The sequence below is a fragment of the Rhamphochromis longiceps genome, linkage group LG14 (assembly GCF_057381845.1).
Source record: "Rhamphochromis longiceps isolate RC_006_pf linkage group LG14, R_longiceps_female_GT1.1, whole genome shotgun sequence".
Lineage (NCBI taxonomy): Eukaryota > Metazoa > Chordata > Actinopteri > Cichliformes > Cichlidae > Rhamphochromis > Rhamphochromis longiceps.
In genome coordinates this window covers 17,360,533-17,380,067 of record NC_140570.1, presented here as the reverse complement: position 1 = coordinate 17,380,067, position 19,535 = coordinate 17,360,533, and the positions used below count along the sequence as shown (strand labels likewise).

The 19,535-nt window shown below is 39.4% G+C and overlaps 1 protein-coding gene across 4 annotated transcripts in view; it reads left to right on the top strand.

The window, feature by feature from the left end:
- Positions 1-17,007, top strand: part of clmpb (CXADR like membrane protein b) — an 83,803-nt gene extending 66,796 nt beyond the window's left edge. For all 4 annotated transcript variants that reach the window (XM_085379886.1, XM_085379887.1, XM_085379889.1 and 1 more), the window contains exons 5-7: positions 8,091-8,213; positions 8,717-8,858; positions 11,085-17,007. In XM_085379886.1, the coding sequence (XP_085236012.1) occupies positions 8,091-8,213; positions 8,717-8,858; positions 11,085-11,421 (602 nt within the window). In that variant the 3' untranslated portion in view covers positions 11,422-17,007. The remainder of the gene's footprint in view (positions 1-8,090; positions 8,214-8,716; positions 8,859-11,084) is intronic.
- Positions 17,008-19,535: the final 2,528 nt, after the last annotated feature.

Below are 19,535 nucleotides of genomic sequence, written 5' to 3'. Positions count from 1 at the left end.
AAGGTGACAAGTGTGGAGAGAAGTGTTTATCATGATTCTACTTCAACATTTTCAAGTCTGAAGGAATGAACTTTGTTTGTGGAAATTAGAAATTGGTCTACATGGTCTTCACAGTTATGCCGTTGTTACATAAATGTGTTGCTAGTTTTACTTCTTCACCTGAATTCTTTGATCATATGTGACTGTAACTCCCTTTTTGCATCATGAAACCAAGATAAATTCCTTACATGTGTCTTCAGCATTACTGGGTTTCTGCAGCTCCTGGTTTTCGTGTTTAATATATTCCAACACACAAGCAATTAAACACTATGAACTGGTTCCACAATATTTTGGTCACTTTATGATGGGTAAGTTGTACAAAGGCAGTCACCGATCAGCACCAGAACATTTTGACAATAAACTGTATTTGAATAAAACTGTTTCCTGTAGTTTAAATTATGGCTCTGTACCTCAGTAGACTTAAAGATTTCCTCATAGGGTTAATAACATGTCTACTAACTATTTCATGTCCAAATTACTGCTGAGGGTTACTCCAAAAACTTCCTTTAGTGGCTCTTCATCAGAATGTTTTTTTATTTGTTTACATGAAAATCAGCCACTGTGTATTTTTAACACCTATGTGATGCCATGATCCTGCTTAACATCCTGCCTAAGTCTTGGAAAAGGTTAAGTATGGAACATAATATAAATGGAAAATCTTATATTGCACTCCAAACACAGTCAATGTTAAATGACAGGAAAAATCAGTGCTCTGTTGCAGTATGCAGAGTACTGATGTATCATAGTACAAAAAAACACATTGCTGATGGTATACTTGCACATAAACCACTACATTGGACACTGATGTGTCACTCCATACCGTGCCACCCACTCAAAATGTATGTTGTCCACCTAAGTGGACATGTAAAAAACTCTTTGAAAAGTGCATGTTTAAAAAAAATGAAGTTCAAAAATCTTTTTTTCATGCCTAAAGATGAATAAAAATACTTAAGAAAAAAATCCAGATTGAGGTTGTCATAATTCATGCTTAAAAGGGTTAATGCAGTTGACACAAATTATGCAGGTTAAGGCATAAAAAGGTAATTGAGGTTACCAGGCTGAAAATCTGTATTTTATCTATGTGCACACAGTCCAGTAAAGACTCTCTTAGATGTGTTTTTTCAGGCTTGCTACTTCTTCTTTTGTCCTTCACCTCCAGAGATGGTCGTGTGGGAAATTCCCACCCAGTAGATCAGCAGTTTCAGAAATACTCAGATCAAACCATTTTGCACCCGTAGCCATGCCAAGTTCAAAGTCACTTCAATCACCTTTCCTTCGCACCATTCTGATGCTAAGTTTGACCTTCGGAGGGACTAAATCTAATTTGCTCCTGATCCCAAAGGCCCCAACATGAACCTTGGAGCGCATACTTTTATACTTCAGTTAATCATTGTCGTGTCCAAATCACCCAAATAGATTTTGAAGTATTAGAAGATGCTTTAGAGTATTTTTTCAGAAATTAGAAGTACAGTAATTACAGGGTACAGTGTGGAAGACTTTTTTTTTTTAAAGCCCACAGCTCCATGGTGCCAAAGGTCAAAAACCCTACTGGGAACTTTTTATGGAAAAGAGGAAAAGTCATATTTATTATTATTCACATATTACACAGACTGTGTGTGCTGACTGAACAGGGTCAGACCAAGGAGTGCAGTTCCTGGCCTATTTTCAAGTATCATTAAAGTTACAGTGTGTAAAATCTCACCATTAGATGTCAGTAGATTGCAGATTGCAGTCAATAGAGTCACTTTTCTTATCCTTCCTAATTCAAGTGCATAAACCATTGTTCAATAAATCCTTGTTTAATCTCTTTATTTGCTTTTTGGGGAAGTAAAAAAATCTCTTCAATCATATTTGCTTTGGTGAACAGAAAACAACCTTTGTAGACTGTTGTAGCTGTGTATATACCAGCTGCTGTCAGGCTTTAAATGTATGCATTAGTCCACTGCACAGTCCACTGTGTTGTAAGCCATTGCTTTACTGCATAAGTTCCCATCTACTGTTAGAAAATGAAGATAAGCAAGCATATAATATGAAAAGGCATACTGTAAGTTGACGTTCTATCTTTTGTGATTCATCAGTTTGTATGCATCTTTTCACAGGAGTGACCTAACCTACACTTTATTTACTTATACAATAAATTGTTTAGTGTAATGTAGTGCAAAATACATAGCGTGATTTCTTTTCATTTAATAAGATAAAACTCATATCAAGAGTTTCCATATTGGCTGTTCTAGAATTTTGCATTCTTAAATCAGACTATCTGGTCTTTAAGTGATTTAGGGCTCAAACTGCTCTACTTTTATTAAGGCTGTTGTGTTTTTAGCATGTTTTAATGCTTTTATCTTGTTCTATTTAATCTCAACAACCCTCTAAAAACAATCAGTGATCACTGTCGGTCTCTCTCGGTTTTTATTACCGCTATTCATTTTAAAGCTCAGTTTTTAAACCTTACGATGTAACTACAGCCCAGGCAGTGCAGCAGTATATTAACAACTAACCTTGTATTGTGGATGGATTATCTCAGTTGTTCTCCCGACTGAAGTTTGGTCCGTTTACAGCATCCTGCAATGCAACTGCATTTGTCCCTAACCATCGGGAACCCTCACGTTAACTTTTATCGAGTGGAAAAAAGTTTGCATTTATCCTTCTGTGTCGCTAGCAGTGTTGGGTAAGTTACTTTAAATTAGTAACTTAGTTACATTACTAGTTACTTCTATCAAAAGTAACTCAGTTACTTCAAGTTACTCATTACTTTCAGAGTAACTAGTTTACTAGGGAAAGTAACTTTGGTTTTACTCAGAATTCTCTTGTTAATGTGTTGCTTCCGTAACTGGATACCCAGCAAGATTGCCAGTCTTCTAGCTTGCTTACTTGCCACAAGTGCACTGTGCCACCTACCAATAGAAAGGAAAAAATAGTGTGCACATTTCCACGAGAGAAATCCCACGCCTGATTCTATCCTAGCCTGCTTTTTACATCCAACACAAAAACTGCAGTCGTGGTGCTTTCGATTGTACTCAGAACTCGGAAATTCTGCCTTCTGAATAGGAAGATGTAGGTAACACCAGACTGCAGATGAGCTGCATACAGAGCTGGACTGGGACAAAAAAATCGTCCCGGGCATTTTGACTAGAGACCGGCCCACCATTATAGGAAAAACCATAAAGCCTTTGAATGAAAATAAACACTGTTGTGACAGTGATGTACACTGTCTTGATGGTATATATATGTATATATATTGTTTGTTGTAAGACTCAGATAATTATTTTTTTAAAAGTGAGACATTTTAAATGAGAATAAGAAAGTATTTCTTTGTGCCCCCCTCTCCCTTTTAATGCCCTACATGGCCCCCTGGCAACACTTTGCTAGACCCGCCCCTGCACAGTTATCAGCTGTCAGCTAAGTAAAAAAAGGAACCTGGTGTTATTTATCTTTCAGAAACAGTTCATAGCTTCTCTTCAACTCATTCATGTCACCTAAAAGGTAAACCTGTTTCTCCATCACAGCTCTGATGATTCAGTAAGGACATCTCCTGGTTTCATCTTCATGTTTCCCTCTCGCCAGATAACCAAACCGATATCATGACCAGCAGGTTTACAGCTGTGGCTCCAGCCAACATCAGCTGATACTAGAAATTAATATTAAATAAACTCTAACAACAGCTGATCAAGCTTAAAAGTGCTGCTGTTGTTTAGCGCGACATCCGCTGGTTTCCTCTTTCTGGCGCAAAGTGGGCGATAAATAAACAAGAGAGAAAAGCCGATCAGCTGATCATTGATCAGTTTCATGATTGAAGTAGAAACAGGAGAGGGAGGGTGAGAGGATGAGAGAAGAAGAGGAAATGTTGCAGCAAAGACACAGAATAACTCCAGCTTTGTGTCTTTTTCATTGTAGCTGAAGTCCGGGACAAACTGTTTCTTTTCACCCCAACACGAAACTCGTAATATTTTCTCTGAATACGAGACGATTCCGTTTTTTACGGGATGGTTGGCAACTCTAATAATTAACCTTACGAACAATATAAAGTTCAACATCAGTAACATAGCACCCACCCAGCTGTATAGAAACTCCGTCATGCTAGCTAGCACGCAGTACGAAAAAGTCAGTATAACGAAAATAAACTCCACCTAAACTTGGTTTATATCTGACCCAGATGGACTGCAGGTCATAACTTCTTACCTGAAGTTCAGTTCACCTGACACTCTTGGACCAGCGGCCGCTTCGGGTCTCTCCTCTTGCCTCCCTTTTCCTTCATCCACCTGCTGGCTTCCACCACTTGCTAATGTTATTGAATCTGTGGAAGCTGCGCGATAGCCACCACATGAAGTAACGAATAACGAGCCTATCTAACGAGTAACGCGTTCCTGGTTTTGGCATAATAACTAGTTACCGTGCTCGTTACCACAATAATAACGTAGTTACTGTAACGCGTTACTTAATAACGCGTTAGTCCCAACACTGGTTGCTAGCCACCACATAGCACATCATTATATACCAGCTAGCCAAACTTCAGTAACTCTAAAAAAAGTCAATGCTGTTTACTTTACTGTCTTCATTTATGTCTGAAGTGATAGCAAAGCTCAACGTCTTAAATTGGTTTCAGAAATCCCTCAGTCAGAACAACATATATTATATTTAGATGGAAGCTAGCGAGCTAATTCCGTGCTAACTTCTAACTCTGTTAAATTTAATAAATTCTGTTTTCGTGGATGCTGCATGGATGTTACACATGGTAGAGCAGCCACACTGATTATTTTATTACAGATGAAAGAGTTTGGACAGTTTTTCAACTCTCAGTGATGCCGCAGTGATCGTTTGACTTAGGGACCTGCAGCGACGTTTGGGCCCAGACACAGCTAATCATGTCAGACTTAAAGACTGGATAAGAACAGCTCATCTGTGCAAGCAAAACCGTCATGTTCAGAGCATTTTCAGGTGAAGATCTTACCTTACGCCATCATTGGAGAGTATTTGACAGTTTTTGTTCCAGACTGCGATACGACTATAACATCTAAATGGAAGCAAGTCGAGGAATCTACAAACCCATCAGGGTATGTGACAGCTTTTGTTTATACTGCATTTCAACAATTTTCAGAATTTGATGTAGAAAAGTTGACAAATTGAGAATCGTTTTAAATAACAGTGAGTAATTTGCTATTTCTTTGACAGGTGTTGTTCAACACACCCATTTATGACACAGCTGTAAAGATCTACTGCCATCTTCCCGGCTACAGGGCTCAGGTAAGACCCAGATCCATGCAAACCAAAACTGACAGAAAATATCAGGAAATTTCTGAGGAACTGAGAGTTGTGGTGATTAAATGTCTCCTTTTACTTTTAGATTGCAATGATGATGGAGTTTCTCAGACTTTAGCAGGAAAAATTTTTATTCTACCGAACACCTAAACTCCTCAGCGCATTGGAGGATTACATTCAAATCCTGAAAGAGAAGCAGCAGGAACCACAAAGCACCAAACTTCCCACCGCCCAGGAGGTGGTGATAGAGGTCATTCCCCACATCCTGCAGGTTGTTTGGGAGCTTCCTCCTCGTCCCGTCTTGAACATGGCCTCCCAGAGTTTAAGCATACTCTCCACGAGTGTCACCAAGGCCACTTTGGATCGTGTCCCCAAAAATCTCACAGTGATGGAAGGCCATGCCATCTTCACCCACTCCATCTGACACGATACGGTCCAAAGTATCCTGACGAAGATCAGACAGAAATATCCTCAAGAAATTCTATGTAACTTTGCACCAGTGTTGTTCAGGATGGTTGCTGATGTAGCAAAGATCCACATATCCAAAATCTTCAAGCCCCCTTCAAGTTTTCCTGATGGTTCTTCTAAATGAAGAACTTCCATTTGAAAGACTGACAATGTCCAATAGTGTTCCCCGTGAAGGACCTCCATTTGAAAATCTGCCAGTGCCTAAATTTACACAAGTCAAAGAACCTCTTACAGAAATTCTTACAAAGTCTGAAGTTCTTTCCCGTGAAGGACCTCCATTTGAAAAGCTGCAAATATCTGATGTTCTTCCCAGTGAAGGAGTTCCCTTTGAAAATCTATAATTATCTGATGTTCTTTCAAATGAAGAACGTCCTTCTGACAGTCTCAATGACCAACATTCCACCAGCTGAAGAATCTCTTTCAGAAAGTGTCCCAGTGCCTGATGTTCCCTGTGAAAACGCAGCTTTTTCTATGGTTTGGGCCTTTTGTCCACACGTAAACATATACATATACACACATTTACATATACATACGCAGTTACTGTCGCTCCATTTAGAAAGACAGAGGCATCACAGTGAAGTTCGGACATCGGACATTTGAATACATTTTTTTAAATTAAATTTGTATATGCTGTATGCATTTTGTTCTTTCCTAGTTGTGAGTCTACACCAACCAAAATGCTGTCTTTAGTTATTAACATTTGAAATTTTGAAGGCACTTGAAAAGTAACACAAAATTATCTGACTTTCCAGCAAAACACAAACTTTTAGGAAGTACTTCAGGTTTTGTCAGTGTACAAAACCCTGTTTAGTCTTTCCCTCCCAGGCTTCTGGACTTCTGATTGGCCAACATTTCGTTTTTAGCGTTTACATGTGGATGGAGCTTTTTTTTTTCTTTTTTTTTTTTTTCTTAAACGAAAACGGAAAGTTTCCATTTTCAAAAATACCCGTGTACGTGTGGTTGTAGCCTTAGTAGTTTATTTTATTGCTACCTGTAATTTATTTCAGTTTACTTTCCTGTGTTTAATTGTTTACTAAGTGTTTGAGGTGTGAAATAAACTGCAGTGGAGTTTGAAAACAAAATATGGGTGTGTGTTGATGTACTTTGTGCCGGGTGGGGGGGCGAAATTTTCTTGTAAAACAAAGGGGGGCTTCGGAAAAAACGTTTGAGAACCACTGACTTACAGTATGATTTCTGGCCCTTTTACAGCCAAAATTACCAAGTAAGTCCAGGCGGTCTGTACGATACTTGTTCAATATATTAAGTAAGCTTTATTCCATTTTTTTAGGCACTAGTTTGCATAGATTTTGTGTTCTGGGAACTAATGAGGTTGTACAGTATACTCAAAATGAATAAGTTGCTTAGTCATCTTAAGTAAGCTGTACACAATTTTGTTTTTTGAGGCAGCGAGTCTGCATAGTTTTGTTTTTTAGATCCGGGAACTAATTAGATCTTTGATGAAAAACATGTTTAATGGGCTGAAATACACCGAATCATTCACCTGACAGCCAAAGTGCAGAACTGAAATTCACACAGAAGAACTTGGAAACTAGCTGAACAGCCATAAGCAAAACATGTCTAATGGCAAAAGAAAATTTTGAGCTAGAAAACATCTGAAGAAATATTGAAAACTCATATTCCTTAAATCACTGGAAGAGCTGGATTCTGTATTATATGTTTATATGTCTAAACTCAAGAATCTCAAATTTAAAAAATTTAAATTAAATTTAAAAAAAAAAAGAATATTTTCAGAGTGTGTGTGTGTGTGTGTGTGTGTGTGTGTGTGTGTGTGTGTGTGTGTGTGTGTGTGTGTGTGTGTGCGTATCAGCGAGTGAGTGACATGCAGAGAACGATCTGAACTGGCATCAAGTGAACAGGAAAATTAGTTTTAAAACTTTAAATGTTTTGGGGGTTTTATTTTATTTGATTGGTTAATGTGTTTTAGTGGGGAGATAAACTATACAGACTAAACACAGAGACATTAACTTGCATCCATAATTGCACGTGTCCAACTAAAAACCTTCAAAATTAATTACATCCACCAAACAACACCTGTTCAACCTAATTAGATTTCACTGGACAGTAATACACAGCCATTATTTATTGGTCTGGGATGGCTGTCATTGGTGGGGATGACTAAATATCCCATGGGACTTTGGGGCTACATCGGTCTGTCAAACACGCTCCCATGATGGGCTTCTCTCTAAGATAAACACTCCAATGTCTGTCTGTCTCTCTACCTCTAAGTTCTTCCTTCCGTCATTATAGACATTTCAGTTGTCTCTCCTTTATAATTGATATTGCATTGTTTTTCTTGTTCTCCCCAGATCTGAAGAACCCAGAGATTGTGACCCTGAGGAATCTCACCATGGACAGCACAGGTGTCTACAGGTGCACTGCAAGCAATGACGTGGGAGAGGAAAACTGCACCATCGAGGTCACAATAAAACGTGAGTTTGGGGAGAAAAGGGCGATGGAGTTGACCTAACAGCATTCACCTCGCACCAAACTGCCACTCTGATTGATGGTTATTGTTTCAAACAGCAGCTAGAAATACATTTATTCCCCTCCCTGCCTTTCCATCTAGCTCCTTTCACCCTCTTTATTCTCCTTCAGTGCTTCAACTGGACTAAACCAAAATTGCTGGCTATGGTCACCACCCCTGCCCCATGTCACGTTTCACTCTAAAACTAGTACATTGCATCAAAGGCCCAGCACGATTATGGTCATGTGTAGACACAAGGCAAATCAAGTGGTTCAGCATAAACAGTTTTCAATTCTTAACTAGAACTCAGGTGCTGTAGCAAAAAGATAGGGAGTGTTTTTCCAGCAAATGGGCATGAAGGATAAGTATTTGTGAATTTAAGAGTTCATGGGAAAACTATGAATAATATGAGACCAGAGACCGTAAGTGACTCAATCTTTCATCAACTACCTCCTTTCTTGTTCACAGACGTGAGGGATGTGGGGATGGTTGCGGGCGCAGTGGTGGGTATATCCCTCGGTGTCCTCATTGTGATATTAATCATCTGGCTCGTCTTCCGGAAGAAAGAGAAGAAGAAGTACGAGGAAGAGGAGACCCCAAATGAGATCAGGTTTATTAATCATCATTTGTCCAGTGATTGTTTCATTTTTTCACCATTTTGCAGGTTTTATGTGTGTTAGCGTGTCAGTCTTTGTTACTTGTGGGGCTCTGTGGGGCTGTTGCGTTCTGCTTAGCTGCAGTTTAAATTTTTTGTTGAACTCAAACATTTGTTTCCTGGCTGTAATCACTTGTAATCAATGGTGATGACTTTTTTGAGTATTTCTGCATTTTACCCTTAATCTAGTTGCTGCGTTGCACAAATCAGCTGACAACCAGCACATTGATTTTGCAGATACTTGTATTCTGCATACTCTGTATGCAATATATTCTAACCCCTTCAATTTGTACTAGAATGTAAGGGGCATTCCTTTTGTATCATTTTCTGTCTGTATCATTTTCAGAAACTTTCGCAAGGCTAAAAGTATTTGCTTTTAGCGCTGCTGTCCAAAGTGAGAAAGATGCAAACTTCTCTGATTTGCTGCAAGCTTGTGTAAATTTCCTTGGTTGCCGCAATTATGCACACTGCAACGGTTATGACACCGGCAGAGCACTTTTGTTCACTACATCAGTGATGTAGTAGTTCACCTGGCTCATAGTCCTTCACAGTTCACAAGTTACTGAAAAGTGTGAAGTACAGAAAGAAGGTGAGAAGTTTTCTTGTTTAAAATCCACTGAGAATGAAAAACGTGTACGTGACCTTGAGCACAGTTTGGGTGAAGAGCTGTTAAGTGACCACTGTGTGCAAGTTTCACTAAAATCTCACCAGTAGCCCAGTAAAGACTACCTGTTACAATTTTTATGAAAAACATAAATATTCTATTAATAATTTATGCATGTTTAAGTGTCCATGTGACAGGTTTTTTTTTGCAGACAAAAATGAAAACATAAAATAATGAAATATTTAAAAAATCGCCCTCAAGTAAAAATTGTTATATGACAACATGCTTCTGAAATAAGATAAGTGTAAGACAGTTTAGCTGCAGCGCTGTGTAACACGTGGTTGGTTGGATGAACTGATGTTGATTGGTGCATGTTAACCTGCTGTGTGTGAGCACTGATTCCACTGGAACGGTTTTAAACTACAGCTAAGCAAGTCACATTCTAATTGAAACAGCCACAGCCCCTTTATGCCTGCATGTGCTCGATGTCATCCCGTCGTGCTGCCTGTGCTTTTTTTGTGTTTCTGTGTGTCTAAAAGGGGAAACAACTACAAGGTAGTTTTCATCGATTATCTTTTAGGAGCTTTCTTTTCAAACCACCCTTGTATTTCAGTGTGTGCCTGTGTGCTCATGGAGCTGAGATCTCACAATAGTTTTTATTTATCCCTTTAAGACCTGAATGCACAGGTGGACTCTGTGGACCTTGTAAGAGCAACGTTTTTGTGACAGAGTGGACTTGGTGTAGGTGCATATTTACCGATGTAACAATGAATAATGCAGCATAGCTTAGGAGTAAATAAAGTAGGTGTAATGAAGTGCTTTCTGTTTTCATAACATTCTACGTCTGAGCTTTTCCACTGTTGTTGCTGTACCAGACCACCAGAGCGATGCAGATCTCATGGGTACGGCTTTTGAACCACCCAACACTGTTTAAAAACTGTTCACTTTATGCAAGGGCTATGGGACCCTCTGTGGTGTGCCTGGTGAGACGTTGCAGTGTTGCCAGTAGTGCACAGCTGAGAAGTTTCTATTTCTAACTTTCTGAACAGATCCTCACTAATTCAAGTACCATCCAAACACCAATGACAGCAAAAATGTCTTCAGAGTTGCTGTTTAATGGTAGGGTCAGGGACAAACTCTTTCAGGTTACTTTTACCCAGCAGTTTATTGGAATATTTCTTGGAATATTTTAACCCTGTTATTAAAAGCTGAGGCAAAAGTAGAATTATAAAGTTTTCACTGTGTTCACAGCAAAAACTTTTTATCCCCCCCTTGTAACAATTGTATCTGGGGAACAAGTGATTTCAGCAGATTTCATTATTTCATGCAAATGTGTTTCACAAAAGTTAGACGCTGCAGGAATCTCATGAATTACATGAGCCCCCCTACATAATACTACTCCCATGTGTCCTAGACCTTAGAATAATATATTGAAATGGCACTTCCGTGTACTCTTTTGCAGTTTATTGTATGTTTGTACGGTTCTAATTTCAAGTACAGGTACAGTTAATTCAGCTAAATTAAAAATGATATGGACTTTTGTCACGATTGTGTTTTCTGTGTGTTTTTAACCACAGGGAGGATGCCGAGGCTCCCAAGGCCAAGCTAGTAAAGCCCAACTCCTTGTCCTCATCCCGCTCCGGCAGTTCACGCTCCGGTGCCTCCTCCACCCAGTCCATGGTGCACAGCACTGCCCAGCGTGGTCACCGCCCTCGCCCACCTGCTGTAGCAGCTCTCAAGGAAAATGGACACCCTCCTGGCTTCCCCCAGTCCCCTCCATCCTACACTACAGTGGTGCCCCCTAAAACCACTGAGCCCCCTGCCACTCCCAAATTCAACTCCAGGAACATGTCCGCGCCTACACCCCCAACCCTCATGGTGCCCGCCCAGACCAAGGCCTTTCAGACTGTGTAGGACTGAAAGCCAGCCCCTTCTTACAGCCATGCGAGACTCCCATCCCTTTCCAAGCCCACCAGCCCCGTCCCAAAGACTAAGACTCTTCCATAAACAAAGAAATGCGACTAGTTAAAAGGATGTAATTAAAAGAATCAATACTATAAGTCGAAAAGTACTTTTAATGAATGCATATTTAAAAAGGGAAAAATAAGACATGCTTGCCCCCTATTGAATTACATAAAACAACAAAACAAAAGAAAAAGCAGTGACCTAAGTTTGTCTCATGGCTAAAGGCAGAACTTATTTTCTTGAGTTCCTTCACTTGACTTCGGAAGGCACAGGGAAGCACCATGAGCAGTGAGGTGGAAGAAGCCCCTAGTAAAGCTTTTATTTATTCATGAAATCCAAGGGTTAGGCATACAGTAGGGGGAAAAAAGGGAAATAGTCTGGATAATAGCGTAAATCTAAAGTCTGAACCAATGGAGTCTCATTGCTTTTGAGCATCAGTTGTAAGATATGAGTGCAAGCAGGATGGAGAAAAATAAGGACGAAAGCAGAAAAACGTATGACAGCAACTTTTTTTTCTCTCTCCCTCTCGGAGGACGGGGTTGGTGGTGATTCTCAGATTCATGTCACCCTGCAGCCCTGACTTGCTGCTTCCAGCACCTGCTCCAAAACCACAAAAGCCCCCCTTTGCTTCCCATGGGCTGGGCCAATCGTGCCCATCCGTGTAGACAGGCACGGCGCGTGGCATGTGCATCATCTGCCTCGGTGCTCTTGGTCTTTTCGTGCTCTCATGAGGAACCCATGAGAAACCATGACAGTTGTGAGACTGATTCAGTTGCCTCACAAACAGCTCATCTGCTTTACCAATCAGCAGGGGATACTTCAGGTACAAGGATGTAGCACTGATGTTAAGTCAAATCAGTCTTACCCCCAGTCGTTAGCCTCCCCTCTTCCCCCTCGTGGATCCTGTGTGCATCTATGGACATCTTTTTCTGGTACCAAATATCCTCCCTGAATAATTAAATAGTATTTATTAGGCTTGTAGTGATACTTTAAATATAGGGATAAGCATTCTATTAGAACCAGCTGGACTTGTTTTTCTTTTCTGTGTATCTTCTCTATGAACAGGTTGTAAAGAGTGACAGACAGCCATGTGTCCATTCATTCATATTAAGAAGTGCCACCAATCCCTAGGATGGGTTATTATTATTACAATTATTATTGTTATTATGGCTTTTTTAACTCTTTTGTTTACCTACTACATTTCTGAACTGAAACCAAAATTTTTCACCATGAATGTGTGCTGTACAAAGATGGTGGATCCCATTGTTTTCAGCCTCCTGTAAACATACCGAATCAATGCTCAAGCCAAGGCACAAAGAATTGACCACGAGGTTCAATTTGAATGAAGGGAGCAAGGAGTATGATTCTAGAGATTTCTATTGTACAGCGTGTGTGTGGTATCATTGTCAGTACTCTCATTGGATCCATTAAAGTGGTGTGGCACTTGATTGCTGTCTTGCTCAGTCACCAGGTCCTGCTTGGTCATTGGTTAAACTGTGCTTATCAGCCAGTCCCGCTTTTGTCATGTCCTCAGACATACCCAGTGCAATTTGATTGAAAGTAGCTGAAAAAAGGGCAAGTAGCCTATCTAGTGTGCCTTCGCAATCCCTCTTTCCTTTGATGTTTTTTTTTTCTTTGTCCTTATCTTCAGCACACCAGTGGTTAAGTCTCACATCCAGCTTTGAAGGTCAACAGCAGCAAATACTGAGAGATACACCTAAACAAACTTGCCCCTAGTAATAAGCGAGGCAGCCTAGGGACCGCCAAGCAGAGTGAATTATCCCTGGTGAGCAAAGCAATCCCATGCCACGGGACTATGTACTGTACATTCTGTAATCAGTCTTGTTTTATATTGTACATACAGATAGATATACGCACATGATGTCATTTAATTTAAAACACAAGGGTATGTAAGGGGAGATCCCCCCCCCCCCCCCCCCCCTTACAAAAGAGTCAAAAGGGAAACCCAAAGTGAATTTAGACCGTGTGTTTTTATACACATGCTGTGTGAACATGTGAAGCCCCTGTGTCACCAGATTTACATCAAAACAAATTCGGTGCAACACAAGGTATAAACAATTAAAATCAATTTGTTTTGTCTAAGACAAGATCCCATCATACATACTGGACAGATTCCCATAAGAGGTATAGATTTTATTAATTAGTGTGACAGTAATTGTTTTCTTTCTGTTTTAGTGACCCTTTGACCTTCCTCATTTTATCCTACCATTGGGATAAAATTGCCCTTTTACCCAATATCAACACATTTGATATGTAAAAAAGTTCCCAAATTCATTCCAACAACTGACAAAAAAAAGAATTATTAATTTAGGATTAGTTGGGTTTAAAATCATGCTAAACTGGAACTAAAACCACTGCCAGCACTATCTTAACATGGTCAACAAAGGAAAACAAACTAACCCTAACTAAAAATCTATAAGAAGCTGCCTTCAGATAGGAATTTCAAGGTGAATGTATGAAATAGATATTTACTGATATTTAACGTAATATGTAAAGATATGTAATAGTTTTAAAGCAATCAGGTGGAGTTTTCATTTATGTTAGAAATATTAATTATGTTAACCAATTAGTGGCCATCCAGTATGTTGACCTATGCTTACTTTATTTAAGTCAGCATGGCCTTCTGGAGAGTTATGTTGCACATACCTGTTCTAAATGAACAAACAGGTGGGGACAACAGAGAGCATTACATGATGAAGGTGCTCAACCAGTAACCGTGGCAATCCCATCTTACCTAGCATATACTCTGAGATAGCATTTTAACTATCTAGCTATCATTGTGTATCCTTGACCAGGTCTCCACAGCGATAATTTGCTAGTTATGATGAAAATCTTCATCAGAGCAGAATTTATACTACTCTGAACTCTAGCTCGCCAAAAGAAAAATTCACTATTCTGCATTTTCAGTCCTTATGTTTTTAAATTGCTGAGCTCAGCTATGAAAGTGGAAGACCACTAAATGAGCAAAATTTATAGTATAATCAAACCATGCACAGTCTGTATAGTTAATTGATGATGAATGTTTGGCAAATAAATTAATTATCTTGGTTTGGACATATAAAAAAAAATTTTTTTTTTGTTAGTTTTATGACCCCATTGCCTCTCAGGACAAACGGTAACTGAAGATCCCTTTACTGGTTTAAAGTAAGTTGCTCTTTCCTCCATCAATACTTATATACCTGTAACTTCTAAATCTGAATTCCACATTATAGTGAAATGTTTCTTGTGCAATGAAGTTTTTTAACCTAAAATGTTCAGAAAACCAGCATCTGTCTGAAAAGCACACTTGGTTTGATTTCACACACGGGATTTCACACATGACTAAGTGTGAGGTAAATTTAGAAAAACACGAAACAAAACAATGCCTTTTATATTTAACTACAGACAGCAATTCATATTTGAGCAGGGAAGCTACTGTGTATGTGTGCGTCTGAGTGTGCGAGGGTGCATGCGTGCATGCATGCATGTGAATGTGCGTGAGTGTGTGGGTGTATGCATGTAAATTCGGTACAAGCCCTCGGGCCACACCCACACATTCCCATGTTAGCCATTCACTGAATGAGAAGGATCCAGCCAGGCAAAGCAACTTCTATCCAAATTGATATGACTGCAGACTGGCAGTGTTTATTTTAGTTTTCACTGACTTGTATGCCTATTGAACTTGGCTTCGCAGGCGGTAGTCTTGTTTTTGCTCGTGGGGGTGGCGTCCTGAGATAAAGCACGTCCATAATTCATAACTATCATGAGCTCTGGAGGCCACTTGTGCGCTCCCTCCTTGGTCTTGCTGTCTTTTAACACAGAATGCACTTGGCCCTGGGTGTACTGATGGCATCTCAAGGTGCATGCGTACGCACATTTAACACAAACAGGTAAAAGTTGTATATACACACACATACAGACATGTATACGCTGTATTCAGGTGCACACAAAAACACAGGTGTGTTCCTCATGTACATTCACAGTTGGCACGCACATCGTCACAAACACGTACACGGTGTACGCAAACAAAAGCCAAACCACATTTCTTGTTTTTTCTGCTCCTTCAGAATCAATTTGATGGATCGAATGTCTGAAGGTATTACAGCTGACTGATGGAACCAGGATACTAAATACAGCACAGAAAGGGACACACAACAGTGCATCCACCCAGAGGACATCTGCTGTCTTACACACACACACACATGCACATATACAAAAGCAGCTAGTGTAACAAAACACACACACTTGCACTTAGAAAGACAGACACTGCTATGCATCTTAACAATCTGGATGGCATATGCCTAAAGACTTTTTTTTAGGAATCTGCAAGTGTAGTCCTGGGAATTAGGAGTGGTGTAACAGGATTGATACTGAGCCAGGAATGTAGGCTCTTGTCATTGAAATTCCCTCCACCACTGATGAAAGTAGCAGTGGAGGTGGAGGATGGGATGCGAGTCTTCCAGCTGTTAAATTCCTCCAAGCTTTTTGATTTGCTTTCCAGCATCTGCAAGTCTCAGGTGGCAGATTCCCCAGTTTATGAGCCCTCGCGTTGCATCTCTCCTCTCATGTGTGCAGCTTAGTGGCCCGGCAAACTTGTGCTCTTTCCAACAAATGAATTTTAAGGCGCTTCAATGTCAGTTCAGCAGAGAGGAGGAGGAAAGTCTTAAAACAAGTCAGTGTCAGCAGCGCATCCACTATCATCCCTTAGTACAGTATCCATCAGTACTATATACTGTCTTATTATCATCACTCAAAGGTGCAGTAAAATCAGTAATGGTTATCTTGCATTATATGATAGGAGTATGACTCTCATGTAGCCACATTGTTTTATGTTTGAATTAAATGTCAGTTGTGTTCTGATTAAAGTTGTTGAGCAGGGCAAAGTGATGCTCGGACTTTGTGGTTTGGCCTTGTATGTCAGCATAAGGGAATGTGATGTATTAATACTTTTTTCCAAAAGGAGACTGATGGGGCTTAATTCAACTTCAAGAGGGAAAGAAAGCAAAGATACCTGCATGTTATATAGGAAATGAGCAGATGATTGGGAATGCTTTGCTTTGATGTAACATAACTGTAATCGGTTTAAAAAAAAATACAAATCAAAACTTGTAAATATATCCACATAAAAATTTTATGAAGCTTTATTTTGTTATCTTCCTTAGTTTGTTTTTTTATTTGATTTCTTTTTTTTTTTTTTTCAAAATCCTTGTATATCACACTATTTTGTGCGCCAAGCTCATCATCGGCCTGTGTGGGATCTGAGTGGTTGGCTGTTTCTCTTGGCTCCATTGTTTCAGTGTCAAGGGGAGACACGCTCATCACGGCGTTACTAAAGGGAAATGTAAGACACCTTTGTTTTCTTTACTCGCATTTGTTTTTCTAATGTGGCGTCTTCTTGGTTTTGTAAAACAGTATACGATTTTTTGGTTTCTTCGTTCGATGAAAACAATCCATGTAAATATCACGAGTCAAAAAAATGTATATTTTTACGATCTCTGAGTTATTACTCTTTCATTTGCAAATAAAATATTCAATGACAACTTATATTGTCGTCTGGCATCTTGATTTGGATCGTAAATTATTTTTTAAATTTGTTTGTTTTTTGCGTACAAAATTACAATTTTCAAACTGCATTTTGTTTTTCCCCAGGTTATCTTTGTCTAATATTCAAATTTGCTAATGATCTGAAAAATATAAGTGTGGGGAAAAAAAGAAAGGAAAAAGGCAAATACTTTCACAGCCCTTTCACTGCTCTTTAGACGATTTTTTTCACTCCCTGTTCTCATATTTTGCACATTTTGTTTTTTCAGACATGTCAAGAATTAATGTGGAATATAAACTTGCTTGATGTTCTTTACTGAGTAAGGTACTGTAAATATGTATTCACACAATCGTCATTTCGTATGATTTGGCTGATGGGACTGGAATTTGACAGCTGACAGCAACATTTCATTCATGACCTACTTGCAGGAAATAATAAAACGCTGAAGGGGAAAACAAAAGCAAACATGAATGTTAACAGTGCATGGTTTTTGAAAAAAAAAAAAGGTAAATGTTGAAGAGTGTGAACCATTTTGTAAAGCTTCATATAGTGTAGCTTTGTAAAATAGTTATTGTGTTAAAACTTTACTCTTAGGTCCTGTGTACTGTACAGCAGTGGTCCCCAATCCCTGAGTCGTTTGGTACCGGGCCACGAGAGTTGAGGCTCAGATGTGAAATTTATGGTTTTCAGGGTTTTTATCAGTTTTTATCGTTAATTCAGTTTCCCTGGGTATTTTCCCTTGTGTTATGAACAACTCTTCTTTTTTTTTGGTAGTGGTACTGGTTTTATTTTGTTGTATTTATCTGCAACACCTTAAAGTCCGGTCCGTGAAAATATTGTCGGACATAAACCGGTTCTAGGCGCAAAAAAGGTTGGGGACCATTGCTGTACAGTATATGGACTGGCAGAACAACTAGCCCTGGAATTATTGGTTCACTACAGTTCAGAACACCATAGTCAGTTTTTTAAACATAAATTTACTGTTATAGTTCTGCATATAAAAAACAGCCATTACATTCTGTACTAACTAAGCCCATCCAAATGTGAACCTCTCGTCTGCTTAGGAGGCAGCGTTTGTTAGAGGGCTCCTTCTTCTGCTTCCTCCTCAACCGTCTGCTGTTCTTCTGCCTCTCAACGTGACACTCAAGCCACTGACAACAAGGTCAGCGATATATCTATCAACCTGTCAGCCACTTATTGACTGACATTCATCTCTTCCCTCTGAAAAGTTCTTCTTATGTTGACAATCTGTCCAGCTGCCAAGATGGAGTGCATGCGTCTTCTCTGGTTAAGGAGATTGGGGTGACTTTGCCTCTGCTTCAAAAATGCATAGTCCCATATGTGGAGGAAAACACTGATAAAGGCACAGGAGCAAACTGTGAGGGATAATACAATTACCAATGTGTTCCCTGACATCTGCTTGTTAAGTAGTTGGCTGCAGAGTGCTTGCTAAATTTACATATTTTCAAAACACAGCATCCATATTAAACAGGATCACATTTTCGAGGCCAGATCACATTTCTCCACCCCGTTCCATGCCACCGTGCCCATTGTTCCACATGATTAGCCATGTGTGACGACATCATCATAAACCCATCGCACTGCCATGCCCACCCACACACATGCACAAACTTATCAATGTATGCGTACGCAACATCAGTGACATTTAGGCACACACTGGGAAATTTCCAGATTTGCGCATTACAAATGTGTTCACATATCACACATGCATGTCTCTGCTATTTTTGTTAAATAACAGCAGTAGCTGTACGGTGGGCTAATATTGTAAAAATATTAATATTCAGTAAAAACAAATTGTGCGCATTAATCAAACAAGCATTAAATAGTTAGGCACTGATGTGAAGCACTGAAATTAATTTACTTTTCAGACATGATATTGGTAAGCACTTCAGTATGCAAGCAAATTTAAATGAATAGACAAATAGGTAGCTGAAAGAATAAGTGATATGATAAGTGGCGTCATTTTACAACAACAACAAAAGCAAACCTGGAGTTAAATTAATGAACTGCCTGAAAGAGTGGATTAGACTCACAGTGACTTATAAAAAACATTAATCACATTATGAAGCATGTGTTTGCATAAACCATGCCTCATAAAAAATAGATTTCAGTGGATCGAAAGATGCACACTACTGGTTTCTTCAGATCATCTATCAACATGATGTGTCACAATAATGAAATAGCACAGATACACTAATTAACCCAAATAAATACTAAAATGATCTAATGTGTCATCACACAGATAAGAAATCTTTTGGCTCCGAGCAGGCATTATAGTTTAATTAATAAAGATTCATATTTTGCCCTCGGTGGCCCTCTGTAATCTGCAAAGTAAGCCAAAGACTGCTGCACGAGGCATCCTGAACTGAAGACACTAATATAATTGCACCCCCTGGTGTTGACTGGTGATAGCTCTCACTATCTGTGAAGCAGAGAGGCTCTTAATGAGATGACTGAAATCCTAAGTGACACACTATTAGGCATCAGTCGATAATCAGAA